The sequence below is a fragment of the Rhea pennata genome, chromosome 5 (assembly GCF_028389875.1).
Source record: "Rhea pennata isolate bPtePen1 chromosome 5, bPtePen1.pri, whole genome shotgun sequence".
NCBI lineage: Eukaryota > Metazoa > Chordata > Aves > Rheiformes > Rheidae > Rhea > Rhea pennata.
The window spans coordinates 34984278-35009365 of record NC_084667.1 but is presented as its reverse complement, the minus strand read 5'-3'; the positions used below and the strand labels follow the sequence as shown (position 1 = coordinate 35009365).

At 38.8% G+C, this 25088-nt stretch overlaps 1 protein-coding gene across 2 annotated transcripts; it reads right to left on the bottom strand.

Annotated features, from left to right (window-relative positions):
* Nucleotides 1-497: 497 nt before the first annotated feature.
* Nucleotides 498-22487, bottom strand: RIC3 (RIC3 acetylcholine receptor chaperone). Of its 2 annotated transcripts, XM_062577820.1 has the most exons (6): nucleotides 22265-22487; nucleotides 13834-14051; nucleotides 12395-12473; nucleotides 10328-10421; nucleotides 4256-4404; nucleotides 498-3142 (listed from the first exon to the last, which is right to left on the bottom strand). In XM_062577820.1, exons 1-6 carry the CDS (start codon nucleotides 22410-22412, stop codon nucleotides 2652-2654), a joined length of 1179 nt encoding a protein of 392 aa, XP_062433804.1. In that variant the 5' UTR covers nucleotides 22413-22487; the 3' UTR covers nucleotides 498-2651. The 2 variants fall into 2 exon arrangements, with proteins under 2 accessions (XP_062433804.1, XP_062433805.1); XM_062577821.1 differs by lacking the exons at nucleotides 498-3142; nucleotides 4256-4404 and having other exon boundaries at nucleotides 10324-10421.
* Between the last annotated feature and the right edge of the window lie 2601 nt (nucleotides 22488-25088).

The following is a 25088-nucleotide window of genomic DNA, read 5'->3' as shown; positions in this document are numbered from 1 at the left end:
TACACTCCTAGCTTTTAGGTTTAGTTCATAACTAAAGTAGCACTCAAATAGGTATGAAGGTTTTTTTTGTTTTGTTTGTGCATCTTCCTATTCAGTGCTGTGTCAAATCCTGGTAGACCTACTAGCTTAGCCAGCAGAGAAACAGTGACCACTAAGAAGGCCCACAGAAATGTTTACTTGTACCCCATGTTTGTGCATAAAGCGTAGTACAATATGCACTAACAGTGACTTGCTGGATATCATTGTAAGTAAGTAAGTAAGTAAGTTGAGCAGTCTTTACCAGCATGAAAACTTGGATGCATGCTGCAATAGCTTTAGGATTAATGCACTTCAGAGTATGAGTTTTGTTATCAAAAACAACTTACTTACTTACTACATTTTAGTTTATTATTGTATGGGAAGTATCTATTTAGTAATGCTGCCTTACCTTTACTTTATGTATAACATACATACATACTTTTTGTATTGTAAAACATACTGCAAACTTTGAGCACAAATTCCAAAAAAAAAGCAGCCAACATCTTTAATTTCACATACCTTTATAAGTAGTTGGAATTTGAAGTACATCATAATCACATTTATTTGCAGACACGATAAATTCTGTCAGTCCTTTTTTCCATAAGCTGCAGTAGAACTGAGATGGCTCCTTGTTTCTCATGGCAAGGGGCTGTATGCTTGGTAAGCCATGCAGCAGCATCAACCTTCTACTACTGTGAAAGACCCAGGAACACCCCTCTTCCGACCTTGCTCCTCACGCAGTCTCTTCTTGCATGTGGCTTTTAGGAGTGCTTAACCAGTGAGCCTGTTGTTCACAGGGGCAGGAAACACTGCTATTTACAATGGAATGAAGGCAATCCTTTGATAGCTCTACTTGGTAGTAAGGTATTTTTCTAAATAAAATGTGGTTTTCAAATAAGGACAGTGTCTGCCAGTGCAGAGGTGTGGCTAGACAAGATTGTGATGAAGTCTTCATTTGCTGGTATGTGACAGTATTAGCAGGCAAAGGAGTATGAAGCAGCTTTCATTCCAGTGACTGATGCCAGATGACATTAGTACTGCAGTTGAAGGACATCGACTAAGGCAGAAGAACTATAGTCTAGTATTTACACATGCAGAGATTCCCAGTGAAGGAAATACTAGCCCTCTGTTGAGGAGAGGTCTATGCTGCCATGCTGAAAAGTGAGAGAGTGTTTAAAGAGTCCAGGATCTTTTGAAACAAAAATAAAATCTAGTTTATCAAATAATGATTTAAAAATAAATATGCTTTTAATAGAACAGAGTAAGTATTCAGTATGCTTTCTCCGCTCTTTTCCCTATTCCTTTAGTATGACCTAGTTTTTGTAGTAAGAATTTGCTATAAATAACACAAAGGCAGATGATATCCATTGATCTTAACAAGGCTGATGTGAGTGTGTAGGCCAAGACGCCCTGTCTTTCCAAACACACCCAAGCTATGCCCAGTGATCTAAGACTAAAGCTGTTGTTACACTGTGGCTACACGTGTATTTTGTTAAGCAGCTCATATGGCCTGGATTCAGATCAGCCGTTCAATACACTTCCAGAAAGTCTTTTCAGCTGTCCCATGTGACAGGACAAGAGGCAATGGGCAAAAATTGAAGCACAGAAGTTCCACCTGAGTGTGAGGGGGAATTTCTTCACTGTGAGAGCAACAGAGCCCTGGAACAGGTTGCCAGAGAGGTTGTGGAGTCTCCTCCTCTGGAGATCTTCAAGGCCCGCCTGGATGCAACCCTTTCTACCATGCTCTAGGTGACCCTGCTTGAGCAGGGAGGTTGGACTAGATGATCTCCAGAGGTCCCTTCCAACCTTACTGATTCTATGATTCTACTCTCCTGCTTCCAGGATGGCTCCCCAGGGGTATTGTCAGTATTCTTCTGTAACACAGGTTACGGTCAGATTCCTTCACTCATTTTGGTGTTTCACCAAGCGCTCTAATGGCCACAGCAAAGACAAAGCACAACCAGTAATTCTTCATTCTCTCTCATGCTCTTCCTGGGGCACAAAATAGATGAGACTTCTGGTCTTGTACATGCAATGTGCTGGGAAGCATCCTGTGGGCTATGTTAGCACGAGGATTGCAGTGACAACAGTTTCTTAGGTTTACAGAAGCAGTAACATGATGGAGTAGGAGAGTCGCTCGTGTGTTCATGGTCTGTTCTGCCAAGCAGTTAACATCCAGGTAAGAGAAAAAGTGTATTTCCTCCTCCATCTTCCTGATGATAGTCTCAAAAGTACATAACTGATTTATTTTCATATGAGAAGACACAAACAGATAGTTGTCAGAAGAGATATTTAGTTAACTCTTGGATGACAATGGTAAAAATAAGAACTGATTGTTCAGAAATTAGAAAGGAAAGAATCACAAATAGCTGAACAGCGTAATCTGCTCCAACGTATCAGCTTCTGGAAAGCAAGACAAAGTACTACTGGCAAGTCAGTATAAACCATGACAAGACTGCATGACAGACGGCACCGGCTTCCATCAGATAGGAAATGATGTGATCATTATTGTAGGAATGAAATTAGTATGAAGAGATGAAAGCAAACAGAACATCAGGACACAAACCCACAGGAAATGACAGTTTATGAACTGTGTTGTCGCCATCTAGGATTATGTCCACATGTTGTCCCTATTACTCAAGTCCTTTTGCATTGCGCTTCCTCAGTGTGCCTGTTTCATCTGAACCACCGGCGTTTTGCTCCTTCAGCGCTGCATTTTCACTGTCCGACTCCACGGACAGGTCCTCCCTGGCTGGCTCTTCTGCTTCGCTGCAGCTCTCAGAGTGGAATCCTGCATTCTCTGCTACGACAGCAGGATCATTGTCCTTGCAGCAGTAACAGCACTCCTCAAAGTCCGGGCTATCATGAAGGTCCCTGCCCTGGTTACTGATGCCTGTTACCTCATTTGTCTTCTGCACTACATCATGGCTGTCGCTCCCTGTGGTGAGATTAGATAGCAGGGTTTCCTTCCACAGATCATCCTCATCTTCCATGCCCTCCATTCTTTCTGCCAGCTCTTCCGCAGAGGGCTGGTTTGGGTCCGGATAGTCTACAAGGATTGTGTCCTGTTTACGCTTGAAGCAATCAGAATTATCATAGACAGGGTAGGTCTCTTCTGGATAACCTTAGGAATAAAGTGACATCCAGCAAAACATTAACAAAATTCAAAAGTACAAGCCAAAAGTAGTAACTTAAGTGGTCAGTGCACAGTTTATTAAAAATAACATTTATGTAAATTATATTGTCAGTACTAAAACTTGCTATGCCAAGAACGTGAAAACAGGAGTTCCTGGAAGATGATGGCAAAATACCACTGACTTTCAGGGAGTCAAGATTTCAACCCAGACTTTCAAGAGTTAATGCCCGAGTTTAGTGGAAAGCTGTGGGAACTAAGAGGTGAAAATTGTGTGAAAACCAAGGCTTAGATCTTTAAATAGATGCATTTTTTGTTCCTGTCTACAGAATGACTGATTAATATTTTGAAGATTCTAGGTATAAACAGTATGCTTTATAAAGCTGGAAAAACAGATATAACCCAATGGCTCTGCATTTCATTTTAGAGAACGTATCATGAAGAAAACAGAGCTCGAGGGTGGTATTTATGCTTTGTATTTCGAATTGTTTTTGTAAGGTTCTTAAGTATCAGGGAATTAAGTCTGCAAAGATGCCTGTAAAATTCTAAAAGCTAACTGCTCACTTGGGATGGCTTAAAAAACAGTTATATAAGTAAACAATGAGGAATGGAAGGGATGTTACAATGTAGAAATTTTTAAGAGAAAGTCTTCCTGTAGCTGAGTTTTACAATGCTGGAGCAAAAAAAAACACAAATTGAAAGTAAAAATCTGTAAGTTATGAAAAACATACTGATTCTAATTCCAAGGTTTTATGATTTGTATGAAACCTGATTCCAAGGTTTTTATGATTTTGTATGAAATCTGGCCCAGTGAAGAAATGGAAAGACATAAACAACAGCCAAGGCCTAGCAGCAGCTAGAGCATATATGGACATTCGTATGCCACTTTTGGCAGCAGATGATAGTGTGGTATTTACACAGTAAGAAATGCTGGATGCCTCAAAATCCATTTTCTATTACTGTGAAAACAATGCTGCTCTTGAAAAGTTTTGAACACTCCCTTTTTAAAAGAAAGCACAAAGTAACAACAGATTCTGACAGGGAGTGGGGCTAAAGTAGTCCTTGCTCAATTTTATCTTCTGGATAAAGAAAGGTCTTGCTTACCTTCCCAGTCCTCCATGTAGGGAGCTTCTTCAGCTTCCTTCTCAGGAGAGATGCCATCTATGAATTTTCCTTCTTGCATAACCCTCGTAATCTCGCGGAGTTGCTGAAGTAACCTTTTCTCCTGGTCTGTTGCAACATTTTGAGTTCTGCTAGAAAATATTAAACATCAGAATTCAGCCCACTATTACTACAAGCTACTAAAAGTGTTAACTCAGAGTTTGACCTTGGTCTCTGCAGCATATTCTGAAGAAACCTTGGATGTAGTATGATCGCGATTCAGCATTTTCACATGGTCTGCACTTTAACTCAGAATAAAGTTTGGCATTTATCCAGAAAGCCTGCCATCTTGAACAGGTCAAGGAAGGCAGGTACAACCAGCACGAGAGCAAGATAGAAGCGACACACAAGCAAGCGTTACGGAATTGCTTGACCAGTACAAAAGACACTATAGAAGTTTCTGGCCTACAGAACAACATTTAGTGAGAATAAAAGGACCACGCCTTGTTTGAGGCATTGTAAGAAAATACTGCTCAGAATCTATGCTACATTTAAAACAACGTGTGGGGCCTGATCAAAACGTCTCACCGAGACATTAGTCTCCCACAGTCTAATGACTCCCTATTTATGAACTTAAAGACACTAAATTTGCAAGGCCTCACTAAAAATAAGTCAGCTAGACAGAACCATCATGTTATTTTACCAAGCAACAGATTCAACAATGCTGCCTGGTTGGGGGAGATGGAGAAGCAGGAAGAAAGGTTTAAAATGATAAGGGAATGTTATGTTTAACTAACTAGACTTTAGATTCCCTTGGTAAGAAAGAGAGGGCTCATATTTTCATCAGACTAAAACTGTAATTTTGACTGGTTCTTCACTGCGGATTCTCATGATTATTGTTGCTCAGTTAATACAATTACTCGATTTTACAACATAACATTAGCTTTTGGAAACATTTAGTTATCAGTAAATAATATTCTCTGTGAAATAAAGCTTCTTAAAAATCTTAGGGGCAAAGCAGGTAGTACTTGGTAGATGAAGAGGTCAGAATAAAAAGATCCCTGGCTGTACCTAAGTACACATAAAAATGGTTCTGACTTTTGTGCTTGTTTCACATTGTGTTTCTGTTATTCTCCTGTGTAGGTACCAGTCCAAATCTCTCTGGGAACTTAGGCATTAGTCTGGCTACTTTTTGAATCCCTCCATGTTTTAGGCAGGATCTGTAACCTGTAGTTACTCAGACAGGGTGGTTCTTGGTGTCCGCAGAATGCTAAACTGTAGGTGATAGGTGAGGTCAGACAGATTATAGCTGATGCTCTCTAGACCATTGGGTAGACAGACGATCTTCAGGATTAGAGACAGCTACTCTGTGAATCTTAGGGAGGACAGAAGAGGAAACCGGTTAATAATTTTGGACTTAAGTGATGAGCATCTATCAAAACACTGTTTCAGGTGCCTAAATTCTCATAAATTTGAAAATTTGCAGCTCCATGTGATTTGCAGTTTCCCCCTTCAGTTCTGCTTATTAACTGGCATGAACAGAGTAGCAAGGTAACAAGTACTTTATGCTACTAATAATGAAATGCTACAGATGATAGATACTTTATGCTTTACAGATAAGGGAATGATTAGGATATGGTAGTTACTCTGCAAAAGGCAGCATCTTATTAATATACAGGCAGTATGACATTAGAATCACATTGCTGCATTGTGCAGTAGTGATCAAAGTGCAGAGCATGTGTTGAGCACTGTGTGAGCACTACTCACAGCTACAATTCACACAGCTGTCTGTAACTGAATTTATATCAGGAGCAGGCCCACTGGTTTCACTAGTAGTTACCCAGCTTTAAACTGAGGTGATAAGACTAAATTCCAGAATCTTTGTTCTTGCCACATCTTTGTGTTTCTCTGAGGGAGAAGGCTTTGAAAAGCTGATATAGTCCCAGATCTTTCTGGAGATTGCCCCGAGACCCATTAGAGCAGTTTGTTACATGAAGCAAATGAAAGTTTAAGATGACATGTTATAAAAAGTTTGGATTATGTAGAATTTGAGATGCAAATTAATCAGCATGCAAGAGGAAATGGTTTCATCAGCTACCTGCCTTTGATAATAGCTGAAATAGAACTAGAAGTAATCCTTTTACGGACAAAAAAATACACAATTTGAATATATATCACCTGCATAAAGACAGACAGGCACTGAAGACCTGTCTGTTTAGCACAGTGTGGAGATACGCTAGCTCAGGTAACAGAATCAGTAATACAAGCTGCATAACTGCGACATTTCACAAAGGATAATTCCCTATACAGTAGATACTGTCAATAGAACGCAACACTTACTTTCTTACTGGACACAAGGTCTCTGCAAGTATTTCAGAATTCTGCTCTGATCCTACATGTCTTGCTTAAAAGAGAGAATTCCCCATACAGAGGGAGAAACTCAAACCCACACAATATTACCACTTCATTTAAGGCCTCCAGTAAGAAGTACTCTAGGACTGGTGATGTGTGAAACACCTGTTTGGTTGGCTTCGTACAGCAGATTTACTGAGTATGATGTGCTGTAAAGGGTGCCCACTGTAAAGGGACAATGGATGCAAAAGGTTTACAGTGTAAGAAAAGGCATCATGTTTGCTCTGTGTGTTCGTAGCTCCAAAATGAACTATTACTTTTCAGTGTCGATGATGCATACGTTGCTTTGTAGGGGCCCAAAGTACTCACTAACAGATACAGTAAAATTTTCTGATTCTTACATTGAAATCGTAACATTTCCTAAAGAGCTATCATGCTTGCAGTGAAAATCCATAATCTAACATGGTGTCTCAGATGCATGTCAACTGGCATTTTTTTTGCTTCATGACCTTAAAAAATCACCACTAAAATGCAGCTATAGACCAAAAATTGCACCACAGAGTACTATATATCTCTCACTTGACAACTTCTCTATTACATTCGCTCAGTTTATGGTAAAAAGCTTTTTTTTTTTTTTTTTTTTTTTTTTTTTCCAAAATATCAGCTTGGTAAGCATGGCTTTGAAAACAGGCAATCAAGCTGCATTATTTTTACCTCTTACATAATTACTGGAAGTTGCGATTTTTGCAAGAGAGTATTTTCCAACAGAAACATAGAGAAAGTATTCTTCAGTTTAAAGTTGTTTCAAAATAGCCCAAAGTTTAAGGAGAGTGATGGAAAGAATACAGGCCATATTGACAGGGAAAGCTTTTGCACTAGTTTTATCACTGCCCCAATATTCAAACATTCTGCTAAAAGCCTGGAAAAGTAATATGCATGCTTTTAGTGCAGAGCACCCTACACAACCATCAGTCAAGTCTTTATTTCTGAATCATCAAAATCCTAGCAAGGATTCTCATCTCTGCTGACAGATACTGCACTAGGAAGGTCTATGTTTACAAACCAGAGATATTGAGGTCCTCCATGCTGATAGGACATGATAGTAATATATTATTAAAGTTTTTAATTTAAATTCATCATTTGTTGAAAAAAGAGATGGGAAGAACACTAAATTTTCTCAAACTATGAATTACTACATCCTTAGGTACTATGTACTATCCATTTAAGTGTGTGCATTATGGAACAATTATCTTTGTCTGCCTCTTAGTTTAGATATGGTTATGTTACTGAGTACCTGCCAAGTTTCTTTCTTCCTAGTTCTTTCTTTACTCTGCTTCTAGTCCTTGCTAATACATGCTAGTTCTAACCAAAAATCTTTATCTTTGTGCTTTTCAAGTTTTCCGTTTCTGCAAGGTGCATTTCTGTATTTAAGGCTTTAGCAATTGCAACTAGTATGAACAGCAGATCCAAGTTCCTGCCTCTTCTCTTCTGTGCAACATAGGGCTGCATTATTCCATCCCATTTGACTAAGCAGATAATTGTATTGAGAGGTCTTCCACTAGCATCACTTTCTTGAAATGACATTGAATGAAAAACAAAATGAGCAGGGCAAGCCACAGCAAGAAAACAATACAAACACTTGCTACAGAAGAAAGCAGGATTAAATTACAAACTACAGAAGGAAGTTATTCCTTCAAAATAGGATTTCTTTTTATGGTATAACATTATCTGAGAATCATCTATCACTGGAAGTACAATAGAAACATTTTTTGACAAAAATATACAGAATTAAGAGTATCTTTGGATTCAAAGAAGAATTCAACAGAAAGGGAAACTCAGCATAAAGCCTGGACTGTTTTTGTCAAGAGAAGAACTCTTATAGTATAGTGAGAGAACACCATGACAGGAGCTCAGATCGCAGCACTACTACGAACCCTGTGTGTTACAGTGATAAATCAGTTTTTATGACAACAAAAAATACATCTTTGTTTTTGTTACTAATACTTGCCTGGCAGAAAGTCTCTTTTGCTGTATCTAGCACAATAGGCTATGACCTTACCTGGGGCCTTTAAACATTAATGCAAAATTGATATCAGTTGTTTCTTTCTTTGATGTTTCTATTGTAAAGACTTTTGTTTAACTGGACATTAATAAATGGAGAGCAAGTAATTTTCATTATTCTGAAATATATATGAAATATATTTTCATATATTTCATAAGTTATACTTTTAAATTAAATACTTTATTTTAAGGCATTTGTCCAGTATCACAGAACTTAATTAGCTTCTCATAAAGCTTCCAAGTTTGGTTGTATTTGGAAACCAGGTATTTAGTACATCTTGAGTTCTTTTTTCTTTTCCGTCTTTTAAAGAGAAACTACATACAATATTTGGTATTTGACTCAGATTTTGATTTCCTCCGAGCTCTTTAAATCCATCTATGTAAATAGTTTGGTCGAACAAAGATGGGAAGTTCTACTAAATAAAAATTCTGACCCAATAACACTGAATGAAGCAGTTACTGGATCAGATCTAAGCCCATTTTCTCAGTAAAAAATATCCTATACTGACCACAATCACAGTATCCAGGCAGCACATCAGCTCATTTCTGGCAGCTTAAATATAAGCATAGTGCTAGCTCTCCAAATACAGATAAATAAGAATAGTCAAAGCAGTATCCTTTTTTCCTTAACAGAAACAAGGCATCTTAGGGATATGTTCCTGAAAGTCAAGGCAAGTCTGGCACCTCAGCTTACTACCTCTAATACAACCACAATAGTGGCCATGGGGGCAGGGGCACTTCAAAACTACGTTCAAAGTGCAAGTGACAGCAGCATGCAAGTTTATGCTAAGCACAGCAATTAAGCTAAACAATTGTTCCTACAGAATGGTTGAAAACAGAGGAATTGATTGATCCAGAAAAAGTTAACATGCTTTACAGTTTGAACAGCTATCTTTTTTGCTTTCAAATTTCACTTTGGTATTTGTGGTATTTACATTTTAAACACTGATCTGTTGTTACACTTCTTATTAAAAATACAAACTTGTTACATTATCAATGTTTCTTTATAATGTAAAATACTGTATCCATTTAAGATTTATAGCAAGCATTAATAAAAAAACACATTTTTAAATCTGATTTTACAACTCTTTTGTTCATATTTAGTAGAAAATATGTGGATTTACTGGTTGCAAGGTTGGAATTAAGTTACAGAATAAGATTATTATAAAATTCTGCCCTTAAAGAAATATTTTATAGAGATTCTAACATGCATTTATGCAGAATATAACAGCATTTCCATTTTTTTAAAAATCCACAGCACTGGAAAATAACATAAAACAAGTGGTTCTCTTGGGACTCATTCATATTATTTTAAATACAGAAGTTTTAATTTCAGTTTAGATACACCTGTTATTATCTTCTAAATAATACTGTAAATAAAATAGTGGGGCAGGGACAGCTGCTCTTCTGTTTAAGGAAAATGAACACGCAAAGAATGATTTATTTTTAAAATAGACCTCAGAAAGAAAAAAATGCAGAATAAAAAACATGACATGTAAAAACAAGTTTCTACATTTTGAAGTAGAAATAATATTACTATTTTAATACAGCTAGTGTAGTTTTTGCTCTTTTTGCAAAAGAAGTACATTTTTTAATGTAAAATATGTTTCATTTCTAATTGGAAAAGAATCCCTCCTTAAAATGCTGTAATTTGAAACCTACCTGTCAGAGTTAGGCCCTACTCTGTTGATTAATTTTTCCATAGCTTCTTCAGTTTCCCTCAGTTTTTCTTGGAGTTGAGTGAGTTCATAGTCAGCTGTAAAATGAACAAAATCCATCAATAGTAACTTTGAAAATGCATCCCTGCCTGTTCTATTGTCACAGGCAGCATATGCTGAACCAAACCAAACTGACTGTGAGGAAACTAAGACATGAAGCTTAAAGAGCTCTAGCTACTTTTCCAGGTGCTATAGGCAATGGCAATAGGATATAAAGAGAGCACCACCTTTGAATAGCTTTGGAGCTACCACCCGATAAACACAGTGAGTAGGTCACTGGAAATGCCCTGTATGTTGAAGTTACAGAACAGAAAATGCCATCAGATTGTTGATGTTTTTGTTTTCCACTAGGGGAACCACAGGGGTTTAGTTTACTGTCTTTTATTAATAGTCCTCATGGAATTTACTTGTTAAGTCCTTGGGAACAAAGATAAAAGGTCACTTGAGCATTTTCTAGTAAGCGTTATGATTTGAGAAACCTCATCCTTGTCAGAGAGGATGAAGTTCATGAACTTGCCTGCACAGGTATGCCAAGGCAAACAGTGAGGCCTAACAGTCTCTCAGGCGGACAGGGATGCACGAGTGCTATCCACACTACATCTGGGGAGTAAACACTGCTGACATTTTCAACAGTTCCTGCTCTTTCTAAGTGTGTCCATAATACACTAGTGGACATGTGGGCAAACACTCAGGAACACCCAAACTGGTGTTAATTTAGCCAAAGCAGTTAACTGGAAAGATGCACAAGCATAGACTTCAACAAAAATACTTGTACTCCCTGTTTGGCTTGTGCAGCTCGTGCTCAAACTTCAGAGTTACTGACAGCACAACAAAACGAAACCAAGCTGGGTTAGTTACACATGCAGACAGTACAAGCACTGATTTGTGCAGCACCAAGACACAGTGAAAGAGGAATACTGTGGTAAAGAGAAAGGGAGTTACTTCCTCCCAGTCAGCAGTGATCTAGTAAGAGCCTGTGCGTTCAGGTTCCTTGTCCAGTCACTCGTCCCCTGCTCTGCTACAGTTTGCAATGAACACTAGGAATACAAATGAAAAGCTCTAGAAAAAGGCACGGTCATTTTCATCACTACTTCTTGGGGCCTTTTACTTAACTGACTGCGAAGTTAGTTTCTCTAATGAAGCATTAGCAAATAAATTACAATTAGCATTGTTAATAAATTGCACAAATTTGATAGGCACAACACAGAGTAAGTGCACCAAAAATACCATCTAGAACACTAAATGCAGCATTGACAGGGTATTCTAATCTAAGTATTAATGACAAATTATTACAGCTATATTAACAACGTTACATTACTGCTAGCACTTTCTATAAAGCCCTATGTACTTTTATTTATTATTAGAATATAGTCACTAAACACAATACATATTATTACTGTTACAGTAACTACTCTCCAATCTTTAAAAGTAAACTCATTAATTTCATCAACAAACGTCTACAGATAGGCGAATCTGTTATCTCACTGATGTTTAGGGAAAATCACAGAAATATTTCACAGTGCCTCCTTTCTTTACATTCTAGTCATTAAAACTGAGCATAGTAAAAAAAAAGGAAGGGAAAAAGCAGTGAAAAGCCTGGAGATGACAATGAATTCAAAATTCAAAAAAATTAATCTAGCTTTTAATAACAACTATATATTATTACTAGAATACAACAAATGATAGAATAATTACAGACTGACATCATCTGTTTTTAATCATTGCTTACTTTAGCTTTTCAGCAGATCAGGGCAGTTAGTTAATTCAGTGAGTATCCCGAAAACAGGGCTCAAAGAGGGCTTCATGTTAGGCTACTATCACAGAATCTCATTAGCCAGGAGTGATTAGATATTAATTTTAACATGTTTTCACTCTAACACAGAAGCTCCTGGCTTTCTCTTTACTAGGCAGAAAAGCAGTTTTATTAGTATCGATAAGTTGAAGACGCTGGCCTGATTGTGACTCTACTGAGTAAACAGCTACACAGATACAACTTAGAAATAATACTTACTGATTTTCCTCTTCATGTTTCCAGGTACAGCAGGAGGACATTTCCGCTCCCCAGCTGCAGTTTTTCCCTTAGAAGACAGCTGTTAAGCAAAAAACAAATGCTTCGGTATGCACATGAGTTAGAACAATAGCAGTATATAAGCCTCAAAGGCAACAAAACAAAGAAAAGTATAGAAAGCTAAAATTATGCTATAAACTAACCATAGAAAAGCATCCCCAGCAGCAAAACCAGATAACCTTGAAGGATGCCTAGGACATCTTGCCAACTGAATAGTCCTAAAAGAAACTTGTAACAAACAGTATTTTTAAACATAATGAAAGCATAACTCATCAAATATAACATTTTCATTTTAAATGTGTATCTATTGCACCAAAGGGCCTGATCTTGTAATTCTTCTGTGGAAAGGGAAAAAATGCTGGGTTGAGCAGTTATTCAGAAATAAAGTAATGGGTTCTGATGGAATATATGCAATCCACCTGTCCCTCCTGTAAGGAGTAAATGTCAGAGAACATTACCAATTTTGCACAAAAGACACTGAGTAGCTCTATACAGAAGCTACAGGCTCTCTATTTCTTTCCTCTTCTCTGTGTTTAATCAACTCACCCAATTCACTTCTTTCTTGCCCTGGGATTCTTTTACTCACCAGAACAGACTCAGCTTTTCAAGCATTGATCAGTCTGGATTCAACCCTCACTTAAAGGAAAAAACAATTTCCTCAAGGCCTAGTCCCCTTCCCCCTCCTTCCAAACGAGCTGGTATTTTGAGACTGTCAGCTTGTGCAGCGGAGTACAAAGATTGTTCTCTCTTCTCCAGGCTGTAATCACCTACATACAAGTCAGGTCTGTGTAACAAAAAGCTGTAAGAAGTCCAAAGCAACTGTGAAATATTTGAGGGGCATCTGGCATTTTAAATCAGCTTTCAGTCAGCACCTCAGCTGCTGTGGGTAATACAACCTCACCAACTTCCATTCTCCAAGAATGTGGTGCTTTTTGTTCTAAAAGACATTCAGTAATTGTGTTCATTCTCTGCACAATATAGCATATAACCTATACAACATATATAGCATGCAATAGTACATAATAAAAAGGAATGCAATATGTATGTTAGAAAATAATCTAACATAGAACATGCACACGTTTAGCCACATAGACAGACACCACACACGTACACATTTTCCAAGGAAAAAAAATTCCTAAAAAATTGTAAAGGGTCAAAGGCTAAAATAGGTTTATAGCAACCCTTTGGTGCATTCTTAATTACAGTATTTGCAATGGCAAAAAACATCAGATGTACCAATCTTTCATTGCCAATCCAAGGTCCAGTTTAAGTATTTTTTTGAACAGGGCTGAAATTAAGCCAGATATAAAATTGGTACCAGCATTTAAGTTTTCAGACTGCTTAGTTGATATATTCATCTTTTCAATACACGTTGTTCTTACCTTAAATAAAATGTACAGGATATATAAGAAGATGCCAAATCCATAAATAGGGATAATCTGCCCCACAAGACCTCTCCCAGTTCCACCACTGCTTCCACCTCCACCTGCCTTGGCTTTGGCAACCGCTTCAGCAAGGTGGGACCTTGGAAAATGAGGGGCAGCTCGGTTGTCCGGCGTCACTTGGTAATGCATCATTGCCGGAAATCGACCAAGCTTCCCTGCAAAAAAACACAAGGCAATTGTATTTCTTCTATTACTTTCAATGCCTTCTCTACACAGCCTAAAATGAGCACATGCAGCTGATCTCCTTCCTCTACTACAATACTACAAGCACTACAACATCAGTTCTCCGTGGTGAGCCTGATCTTTCAATATTATGCAGAAGTATGCTAATGCAGACACTATGACCCATCTAGAGGACTGATGTATGACCGCAATATTAGCTCAGTACATGCTCACAGATTCTTGATTAGCGCTGTAAGAAATAGGTTGCACAATCGTGATTTTACCTAATATGTAATAGAAGATGCAAAAAAGTGCTGGCATCTCAAATTACTTTCCTTAAAAAAATTGTTGCGTAAAGCAATGTAAGACAGGAGATTGTATATAGCTTAGGCCATACAGTTTTTAGTATTTTAGGGAGAAAAATTATTTCTAGACTTAAGAGATGCAGAAATAATTAAAAAAAAAAAAAAGGTGAACATAAATGAAGGCATAGATGCCAACGTAACACTACAAAGAGCCAAAAATGTTGCTGTAAAGTATGGACTGTTTTGTTCAACCTAAAGGCACCAGCATCTCAATAAACCTATGCTCATGCAGTATTTTTTCTTGGTGCTATTAATTCAGCAATTTTCCCATGAAATCCACTATTTTACTGCTTCATGTACTTGACATCCTGTTTTCTATCTCCCTGCCCAGCTTGGACTAGCCACCTGCAGTAGCTTCCACCATAACAGGGGAGTAAACTGAATTGCTTCATTACTAAGCAGCAGATTTTGGCAGAAGGGGGAGCTGGCTAGAAGACCCAGATACATTTTGCCAGACTGGGCTGCACAAAGAAGGTTGCCAATGCCGAAGTCAGTCACTGAAGCCAGCTGCAACGTTCCCCCTTTCCTGGCATGCATAGTAGGAAAGCTCTTTCTAGGCCAGCCTGTCTGAGCATTGATGCTGAGGCATGCTACAAGCACTGCATGAAGAAATCACTTTAAAAAAAAAGTTTGAAACAGCACTGAAAAAAAGCAGCTTTACTTCTGTAGGTCGCTAGATATAAGATAGATATAAATATAAATTAAGCTAACATCTGCTCTTGCTAGGATACATCACTGTAGACAATTAAATTCCTGAACGCAGGTAATTACAGTAAATAAATATTAGAAAAGGATATGAATAGTTTCAAAAAGTTCTGTTATTAAAACATACACTTTTAAGTAATAACTTGAGTGCTGTAGGCTTAGTGAAACTGTCCAAGTATATTATCACTGACCAAAACTACTCTTAAACTAGCTCAGCATTAACTTGAGGAAGTTGTTATTGTACAGTCTAGTTCTAGGGAATTATTAAAAGTCTATGATGGAAGTCACAGTATCTTATTTACAAGAAAGTCCCTCTGCTACAGCAGAAATGTGTTGTAACAGTAGGTTACTGTGGAAACAAGTATTATATCATGAAGAAAACAGTATCACTTCAGGTGCAGCTTAAACAGTAAGAGCATATAAACCTCTTTAAAACATCTTATATTCATGAAAAAATACCTTATTAAAAAAAAAAAGAAAAAGAGAGGTGGACAAAAACACAGAAAATAACTGACAATGGTGAATATGTTTTTAAATTGATTAGTTTTCTAAATTTTCCATGAGGCCTCATTTATGCTTTAAAAGCTTTAATCCAAGTAAAAATAATCAGGCCAAAGCGACACACTCTAGTCATTTCATTATCAAAATAATTTTAAAAGGGAGCTTAATGGCTTCTAGTACTAAATCTTCTCTGCTGATTTTTAAAATTTTATAATGACTTCTTTATTTAAAAAAAGGAAATTTCCCATAGCTTTCTACTGTGAAAACCTCACGCAAATTACGGAAGAAATTGTCTACACAGGCAACTTAAGTCAGCATATGTAGAAAGCTGTCACATACACTGTAAATAAACGGAAATGCTTAAGAGAAAGAAGCAAGTTTGTGTACTACTTTAATTTAAACAACCTACTTTACCTTAACTGTCAGAAGTATAGTGGTTTTCAAACCATTATGTCTTTAAAAGCCCTACACTATTCCAATCCCATCTTTTCTAATGGCTTAATCTAACAGCAAAAGCACAAGAACACTTTTGTTGCAACTTTACAGGAAACAGCACATGATATAGCATTCTTTTCACTCTCTAAGGCTTTATGGGAATATTCAGCACTATGAATAATGCACGAGGAAGTTCACAGACATGACAAAATCTATCTTAAGTACATTTGTTATATTTGAATGTTGTTGGTGTTTCAAAGTAGTTTTAAAATAATCTAACTACTGTTAACTATTTTTAAAAATCTCCGTCACAGTGATATACCTTTCTTAATTTTTATTTTCTTAGAGCTTCTCGTATCTCAAAGTTAAGTTACTCTTTCTCCTCTATGGCATTTGCTATTGTATGTTTTTTTTTTTTCTGAACAGTGCTATCCTGATTTTGTTAAATGTTCTTTGAGCTTAAGATATTGAGGCAGCTGATGTTTGCTAACTGTTTCTGAACAGTTGATTTTGGCACAATTAAAACACAAAGTATAGTTAAGTATGCCACACTGATGCACAGCATGGGATTGTAAATGCTTGGAGCTATCGTCAGCGCTCTAAATCAAAGCTAGTATTTTGATTTTAACACACCTGCTGCCCACTGAGCAGGTTTTCCTGCCAATGGTGATCTGACTTACCATTCTTTTCCTGATTACCACTAATTCTATCAAATTTAATGTTGACCCACTAATTCAATCACTTTCCTGTACCTAGAAAGTTTTTTCCTTGATTTATTTAGTTTTCTTTGGTGATCTTATTCTGGCCTCGTGCTATAAACCAACGCCATAACACACCTGTAAGTGATGTAACAAGATTCCACTTTTTCAGTGAAAAAAAACAAACCACAGTCAAATGGAAATAGTGACATATTGGTGGATAAAACCCTCTAGGTAATGCTCCTCCATAACCACAGAAGTGATGTGTTAGGTTCTTGTCTGCTGCACAATCTAGTCTCCAGTACTGGCAGAAGGTACTTTGAAAATACATTTTCAGTTCTGTAGGAAGGAGACTGTTCCTTGGCAGAAGGCCTCACGCAACCTTCGCTCGGCTCTGTCCGAAGGGCAGTGCAGTGCTGCTGTCCTTTCAAGTGGTTTCTCAGCTGGTTTCTGACAGCTTCAGAGGGATGCATCCCGGCTGAGCTGATTTAGGCATGTGCTAACTCTACCTTACTAACCCTACCTGTTTTTACAATCTTTTAACCTTAAGTAAGTGTGTTAATGATTTGTCAGTAACACTTTAACTTTTCAAAACAGCTACAAGGCAAGAAGAGCACGTCTTGTCTAATCCTGTCTCTTCAACGAATAACTAAGTCCAAAAACTGAAATTATGCCCCATCTAACATTTCCATTAGTTAAGAGACCGTAGGTTTCTGAATGTAGGTGAAATCCTACTTAATAGCAGTATCACATTAGAATTACTGAGTTTTTAATCTTTTAGCAATACTAACACTCAACTGAGTAAAGCAAAGTTTAAAAAAATATGCTAACCCAACCAGACAATAAAAAAAATGCAATAACCTGCCAGCTGATAATATTCAGATCACTACAAGTGTCTTTTTTTATTAAATACCTACTACATGTTCTACCTTACAAGGATGCTTTAGGAAATGCTACTGAGCTCAGCTTCACAGTTGATAAAGGTATATGTACTTCAATCATTGTACAGTAATACAACAACTCCTAGCCCGGATAGCATATTATTTGCAGTATCTTAGCATCTGTAAAATGCTGAAATACATATCTATATACATAAAGAAATTTGACATACATGAAGTATATGTAGGCAGTAGATATACTAACTTCGCACTCCATTCAGGAGGGATTTATAGGATATGACTTCATTGTTTCACAATCTTTCATGTGAAATTTCAAACAGCAGGTTCCAGGAAGTGTAGAAAAATTATTGACGGGTCTAGAAAGCATACAGGACTTACCCAAGATAACAGCAAAGCAAAAAAGACTGTTTTCATCACTCCTCAGATGTTACCCAAACAACTCCTTAGAACAACCGCACTAGGATGCACAAATCTCATCACAATTCTTCACCAGTTTGCAGTAGGCACCCTGTCTTTTTCTTTCAGTCCCCACAACATGGTTACACTACTTTGGCTTTCAAAAAGTAAGCTCTCAGCTGTCATTTACAATTCCTCACTGTGCATGCAAAAATACCCCTCCCCCCAAAAAAAAGTAACAAACCCAGAAAAGCAGCACCTAGACTTCTAGATGTTCTGCAACAATTTTAACTGAAAGAATATGTGAGAGTAGGATACAAAATTATTTTCCTTAATTAGCAATGCGAATTCCAGCCTTCAAAGCTATCTGTAGACTGTACTTCGACTGCCATTGTTAGAAATGCCCAGGTGCCACTCACAGACCTTTCTCACAGAATTTTCATCATAGTGAATGAAAAAGAAAACCCCTTTTTCAGACACTCATAGGAAATGGAAATGAAACATGGTTCTGTGATAACCAGAATTCAGAGCTCTGTACAGATTTTTCTCCCCTGCCCAGCTGGCCTTGCTATTTAGGAAGATCCATACTCCAAGCAAAGCTTTTTCTAAGTATGCAAGCTCTCCCTCTAGGGTAGACTCTTAATAGCAACAGCCATTCACACTGAAGTCTTCTTCTCAGACAGGACACTTGTAAGGCTCTCTATCCTCTACTCAGCAATGTGTTTTCATAAAACATTTATTTTCCATCCCTCTGCTAAACAGATGAATTGGCCAGAGGGTTCCAAAGTCGTATGTGGGAATACAGAAAGATGCACGGATTGTGTGATAAAATAACATGTTCTTTAGACTAAAAGTATATTCCTTCTGTATTTTCTTGTATAACTTCCAAGCACAGTATAATAGGTGAGAATAATCCACAAGAAAGAAACATTTTTCTGGGCATGTAACTTAAGTACTCTTCCTAGCCACTGCACCACTTCTGCTGCTTTTCATTAACATACTCTTAATTTCCCAATACCTCTGCCTAGAGAAAACCCAAATAATCTGTCCTTTTAATTACACTACAAACTCACGTTCATTTCATCGTTGGAATCACTAGTATTAATTTATATGATCTCATTTATTGTTAGATCCATGTTTTAGATTTTTTTCCATATAGTTAATATTTTTCCATTCTAATTTTTATTCTCCTGTCACTACTGACTTTGTAACAGTGCAACATCAAGACAGTTGCACTGAAAGTTACAAGAAAATTACTCAAAAAAGTTAGAAGGAATGTTCATTTGGAAATTGTAACTTTAAACCACCACATATGTTTTTAATGGACACAATCAAAATCTTAAATATTTTAATTAAATCTCACAGCTGGCAGTTAAAAAAAAAGGAAAATGCAAAAGTTACTTACCCTAAAAAGTGGCATTTGAATTGTCAAGTAGGGACACCTGCATATAGCTGACGTACTGCACAAATCCAAGTTGGCCAAAGAATTATCTGACCCCGTGTTTTTCTTGGAAAACTGATGCCACTTCATTCTTCTCACGAATGCAAACTGTTAATCTATTGTCATGCAGCTGTAAAATTTTTGTTAAACTATCATCTTAGCACTATTTTCCAAAATGCATGGCATACATTTGAGGACTATCCTAAAAATACTCTAGAAATTTGTCATTAGTGCTTTTTTCCTCCTTTTTTTTTTTTTTTTTAATCTTTTGGAAAATTCAAACACCTGTTCATAAAGCAAACTGGAAGTGTGATGTATTCATAGTGGGATTTTTATATGTGAAACTATTATTCAGAAAAAGAACATCCTTTCTGTCTGAGCAGTATTAATTTCTACAGTACTGTCTGAATTTATTGTTTTTGTAAAAGACACTTCTGAAAATAGCTTTATTACAGGAAGTGCCATTCCCATGTTTAAAGCCTGTGCTGAGAAAAAGCCTTCTTATAGCATCCAATTTTAACAAATGGTGGTAAATTTCAAGAATCTTTTATTCAGAGGCATTTTGTCCCCAAAACTACAATAAGCACTTTATTAACTTCAAGAATGACACTACTACTTCAAGTCTCTGAAACTACCATCCAGTAACTGCAGTCTCGGTTCAGTTAAGAAGACAACGAATGACAAAGATGTGAATCAGAACTAAACAAAGATTTAGTCTTCTACTAAAAATAACATCAGGTGAAATAGTTTGCTCCATATAGCAATAACTTCATTAAATTGCTATTAAAATGGAAAATACGGACAATAAATTTAATCTGAAACTTATTATCGGAGGTATTACATCTTCAGCTAAGGAGAGATACCTCAAGTGCAACAAGGGAACATGCTGAACACTTTCTGAACTAAATCCGGATTTCTGAACCAGAACTAAATCATGTTTTACTCTTTACCCACAGCATGAGGGAAAGAATATTTATATTATGTACATTAAGCATTTAACTATGACTATGATTAGTCACTTTATGATTGCAGCACTTGAGGCAGGTGCTTCCCTTTACACTGTGCCAGAACATGTACAAAAACCATAGATCAGATAGGTTTCACTGAAAAATACCTTGTTGACCTCCCCCCCCCCCTTTTTTTTTTGGAAGATCATTTTTCAGCCAGATCAGTTGAATCCAGTCCATCCTGCAACTAAAAGAGCACCGCAACAATAACTCACAACCACCTAAAGCTGCACTGCTGTAGGAAAATGGTTTGTCCAACTCCGCCACCTGGCGTCGCTCCGGAGCCAAAGTGAGGAGCTGCACCTAGGCACAAGGTAAAAGATGCTGGTGCCACCTTCCAGAAAATGTGCTTCCGTACCAACTTTAAGCATGTAAATTAACAGTCTGCCCTGCGGCCATGTGCTCTTTGCTGGGCCTAGTACTTACGCCTGCACAGAATACTGCCCTTACCATGTTATCAAAAAAAACGGGGAAAAAATTTGCCATTTTGGTTTTCCGTGTGAGAAATTAGGCAGCAGAACTACAAATCTGCAGATCCATAGTGCTTATGAATCTATATTCAAGCTGTTAAAAGATCAAGAATACACACAGTAACCATGGACAGACAGCTGCAGTATAAAAGTCACCTGCATGTTCAAGATACACAACATTGTTTCAGCAGTAACAATGGCCTTAGTAGACTTGAAAAGTTACCCTAGGCAAATGGAATCAACATCACTTAAGCATCTGGCTGCTAGCAGTATGCAGGAGAAGTCATCAAACAGAAGTCTGCATAGCTCAGCATACACCACACACAACTTGGAAGTTCTCTATACTTTCACGTCTTACCTCTGGCTTGCTGAATAGCCTTGGACAAAGTTCTCTGTCTGGAAATGAGGTTATGAGACTAGATACCTTTGCTAAGTGCTTTGGAGTAAAAAAAAAAAACAAAAAAAAAACAAAAAAAACCCACTAAGATGAAAGGCAATGGTCATAAAACCAAAGGGATGCTTTTGTAAGGATTCATTCCTCTAAAATTGAGAGCAGGGCATACACAGTGGGATGGCAAGGCAAAATGGGTACAGTCTGAGGGTTTGTAATGACAGGATCAGAGTCCATGAATCATGACATGCTGATAGTGAGAATCTGGTGCATTAAAGCCAAATTCAAAATACTGGTGTAGGAAACTAAACAATGAAGATGATTTAAGTGATCTTTTATTTCAAATGAAGCATCAAAAGCATTATGTACAAAACAAAAAGTAATGTATCACAATGAAGGGAATGTGGGATAACTATCTTTTCAGTAACTTTTGTACCCTAGTTGCATAAAATAAATGAAATTTGGAATATTTCAAACTGAGGAAATAAGAAAAAATGTAAATCACAGCATAGATGAGAACAATAAACTCAATCTTGGAGCCTCCTCACGTCTTTAAGGAGAGAACAAGAGAAAACGAGACAGTTAATGCTTATGGGAAGGAACAGCTACACCACATTTTGGTACCAGGCGGCACACAAGCAAGGCTCACGCAAAGAAAGGCCGGCGAGCCGAGCAGCACCCCGCGAAGCCCGGGCCGCGGGGCCGCTCCGCAGAGCCACCGCCCAGCGCCGGGCTCACGGTTGAGCCCATTGTTTAAGCTCCGTCTCCCGACCAGAAGCCGAAAACCAGCCTCAGGGAGACCAGGCCCCGACACCGGGGTAAGGACTGGCGGCGAGAAGCGATCCGCCCTCGCCTCAGCGGAGCCGCCGCCGCCGCCGGGGCCCCAGCGGCCTCTTACCCTCGGGCGGCGCGGACGCTGCGAGCGGCGCAGCCCCGGGCTCCTGCCTCCCGCCACCCCGAGACAAGAAGGTCCGCGGCAGCAGCACGGAGACGCAAAGCACCAGGCAGGAGACCATCGCCACCTTCCTGAAGGTCGAGAACGCCATAGCGGCCCGCCGCCGCCGCCACCCCGCGCGCGCCGGGCAGAGCACGGCCGTTACTCAACCGTTACTCAGCCGTTGCTCCCCCCGCGCGCTCTGAGCACGCGCGCGCAGCGCGAGCATGCGCCGTGGCGCCGCCCCGCGCGCGACCCCGCGGCAGGGGGCAAAAAAAAAAAAAAAAAAAAAACGGCCAAACCTTTGGGGTTTTTAGGCTATTAGCGTCTGGGTCCTGCATTCCGAGCTGTTCCCCGCGCTTTGAGCACAAAGGACAGATGTGGGAGAGTCCAGAACATATTTAAGGTTAATTCAATTTACTGAGACTGTCGAAGAAGTTTAAAAAACATATATGGGGATATATTTTCAAGCGGGAGCTTGAAATTTGCACATCTCCAAGGAATTGGCTCAGGTTGCTGCTTCGCAAAGTCATCCTGGAGCCGCCTTCCTACTAAAGTAACAGTATAAGAAGGGATGGGAGCAAAGGGAGAAAGAAGCTCGTTGTTTGTACTTGCTCGTTTTCATTGCCTGAAGCAGAAAACTGCCAGTCATGTCAAATCAAATTGTATGGTTTTGTATTTTCATTTTATTTATATTACACTGTGTTACGGTAGTTGAATCAGACTGTTTTGCATGGGGTCTGGGCAGCGACTAGGGAATTTAGTTCCTTTTTCGCCAGTTGCCCTTCAGTAGGCCTGAGGGGAGCAGGGCAGGGCTTCGGCACACCCCGCAGCCCTCTGCAGCCGCCGAACGCCCCAGGCTCTGAAACGGCTGCGGAGCGAACGGCCGCTGCCTGAACGCCGAGAGGAGCCGAGCAGCAGCCGTGCCGGGAGCGCTGCCTCCCGAGCCCTCCGCCCCGGGGATGCGGCAGCCCGCGGCCACCTTCCCGCTCGCCGCGACCCGTGATCAGATTGACTGGGCTGGGCCATCTCCTCCCATGCCTCGGTCGCTCGCCCATCCTTGGGCACCCAGGAAAGAAGAAAAGCGGGAACTACCTGTTTGGGGTCTTAATTATGCCTCTTCCCTAGACTTGCCAACAGCTCTGGATGTCTGAAGTGGCAAAGTCAACAGGCAGGGTAGGAGCATCACCCTGACCATGAAAGCGTCATCGATCCACTTTCTAACAACAAATGTTTCACTTGGTTTGTGATACGAAACCTGCAGTGGTTCCCTGGTAATGACCAACTGCCATGAACGGCAGCGTTGGTCTCTCTGCTAAGGCCGTGGAGAGTATTTGTGAGATTTTGCAGTTGCTTAAAATAGTCACTTCTGCGTCTAAAACATCAGTCCTTAGCCAGGACAGCAGCAGAGAACTTGACCACAGGGAGACCACTACTGGCCTGTCCCAGCAGTCTTGTGCATCATTTCTATTTCCAATTTAACTCTTGGGAGGTGCAAGGAGGACAAAAAACACCTACGAGAGGAGCACCTCGACTTTGCCTTTTGGGCTTTAGCTGCAGAGGACAATTTCACAGTTAGAAATGCTGTGGGCATTATCAAGCCAGTTGATTTAAAACATTGATATCTTGGGGCTTCCTCCATGATTAGATTTGGATGAGGTAGATTGCCCGTCTGCTCCTACCTTGTTCCTAACAAGACCGCTGGAAGAAAAAACCAAACTCTTACAGCAGTTTGTCCTGTATTTTTCCCATTCAAAGTTAAGGAGGAGTGGAGAGACCAATGCTCTAAAATTAAATTTTCACACAAAATCACCAGCTTTCTAATTCAAGTGTGGCAGTTGTGCCATGACCACTCAAGAAACCTATAGCAGCTCAGTGTCAAAGCAAGGAATTTAATGCTGGGACTATATGTAGAGACTGCACAGATGCAATGATTCTTTGCAGTCTTCGATCATCAAGATTTAGTTTAAAAAGAAAGGAAAAAGAGGACTTAACAAAACTCTCTTGTCTTCTGCACCCAAATATAGAACTCCTCCAGAGAAGGTTTAAGATGTAAGAGACTTGGACTTCACAAAAAATATGGGTCCAATCCTGTGTCTATGGAAGTCATTGGCAAAATCTTTTTGATTCAAGTTGCCATTTGCAACTATGGAAATAGGATTCTAGCAAAGGAGATTAACATGTTTTATGTAATTTTACCTCTGGTCCTTACCGGAGTATTCAAACAATACTCAGTGATTCTGAAAAACAGGAAAGGCATGAATATTTAAATGTGTTTACTGATAATTCAGCAAAATGAATGAGCTGAATGAATCAGCTGAAGCTTTTTTTATGTGATCATTCTTGACTGCTCACTCCTAAATTTCTGTAAAAATTTTGGTATCAGTGTAAATTAGGGACAGCTTCCTTAACTTAAACTACAGTGCAAACTAGCATGTGACTCAAGAACCTCCTCACAGGTCTAGCCCTTGCTAAAATATGTGCCAACACAACATCTCTCATCTAACTTAGCTTGGAGCATAGGTACTTGCTGCAAACACACTTCTCATTGCAGTGCAGCCTAATTGTGAAGGGTCAAATACTGCAGTCTGAATTAATATCAAACTACAGTAGAGAACCTGAGAGTTTTTTTCTGAGTGTATAATGCCAAATCCTAATGTAGTCCTGGTAATTCCCAAATCTGTTGATTGGCAGTAGAACAAACGAAAATCAATGTTATGTTGCATCTTCCTTATTTGCTGAGAAAGCCTCTGTCTCTCTAGTCTACAAAGAGGAATTTTGTACATAG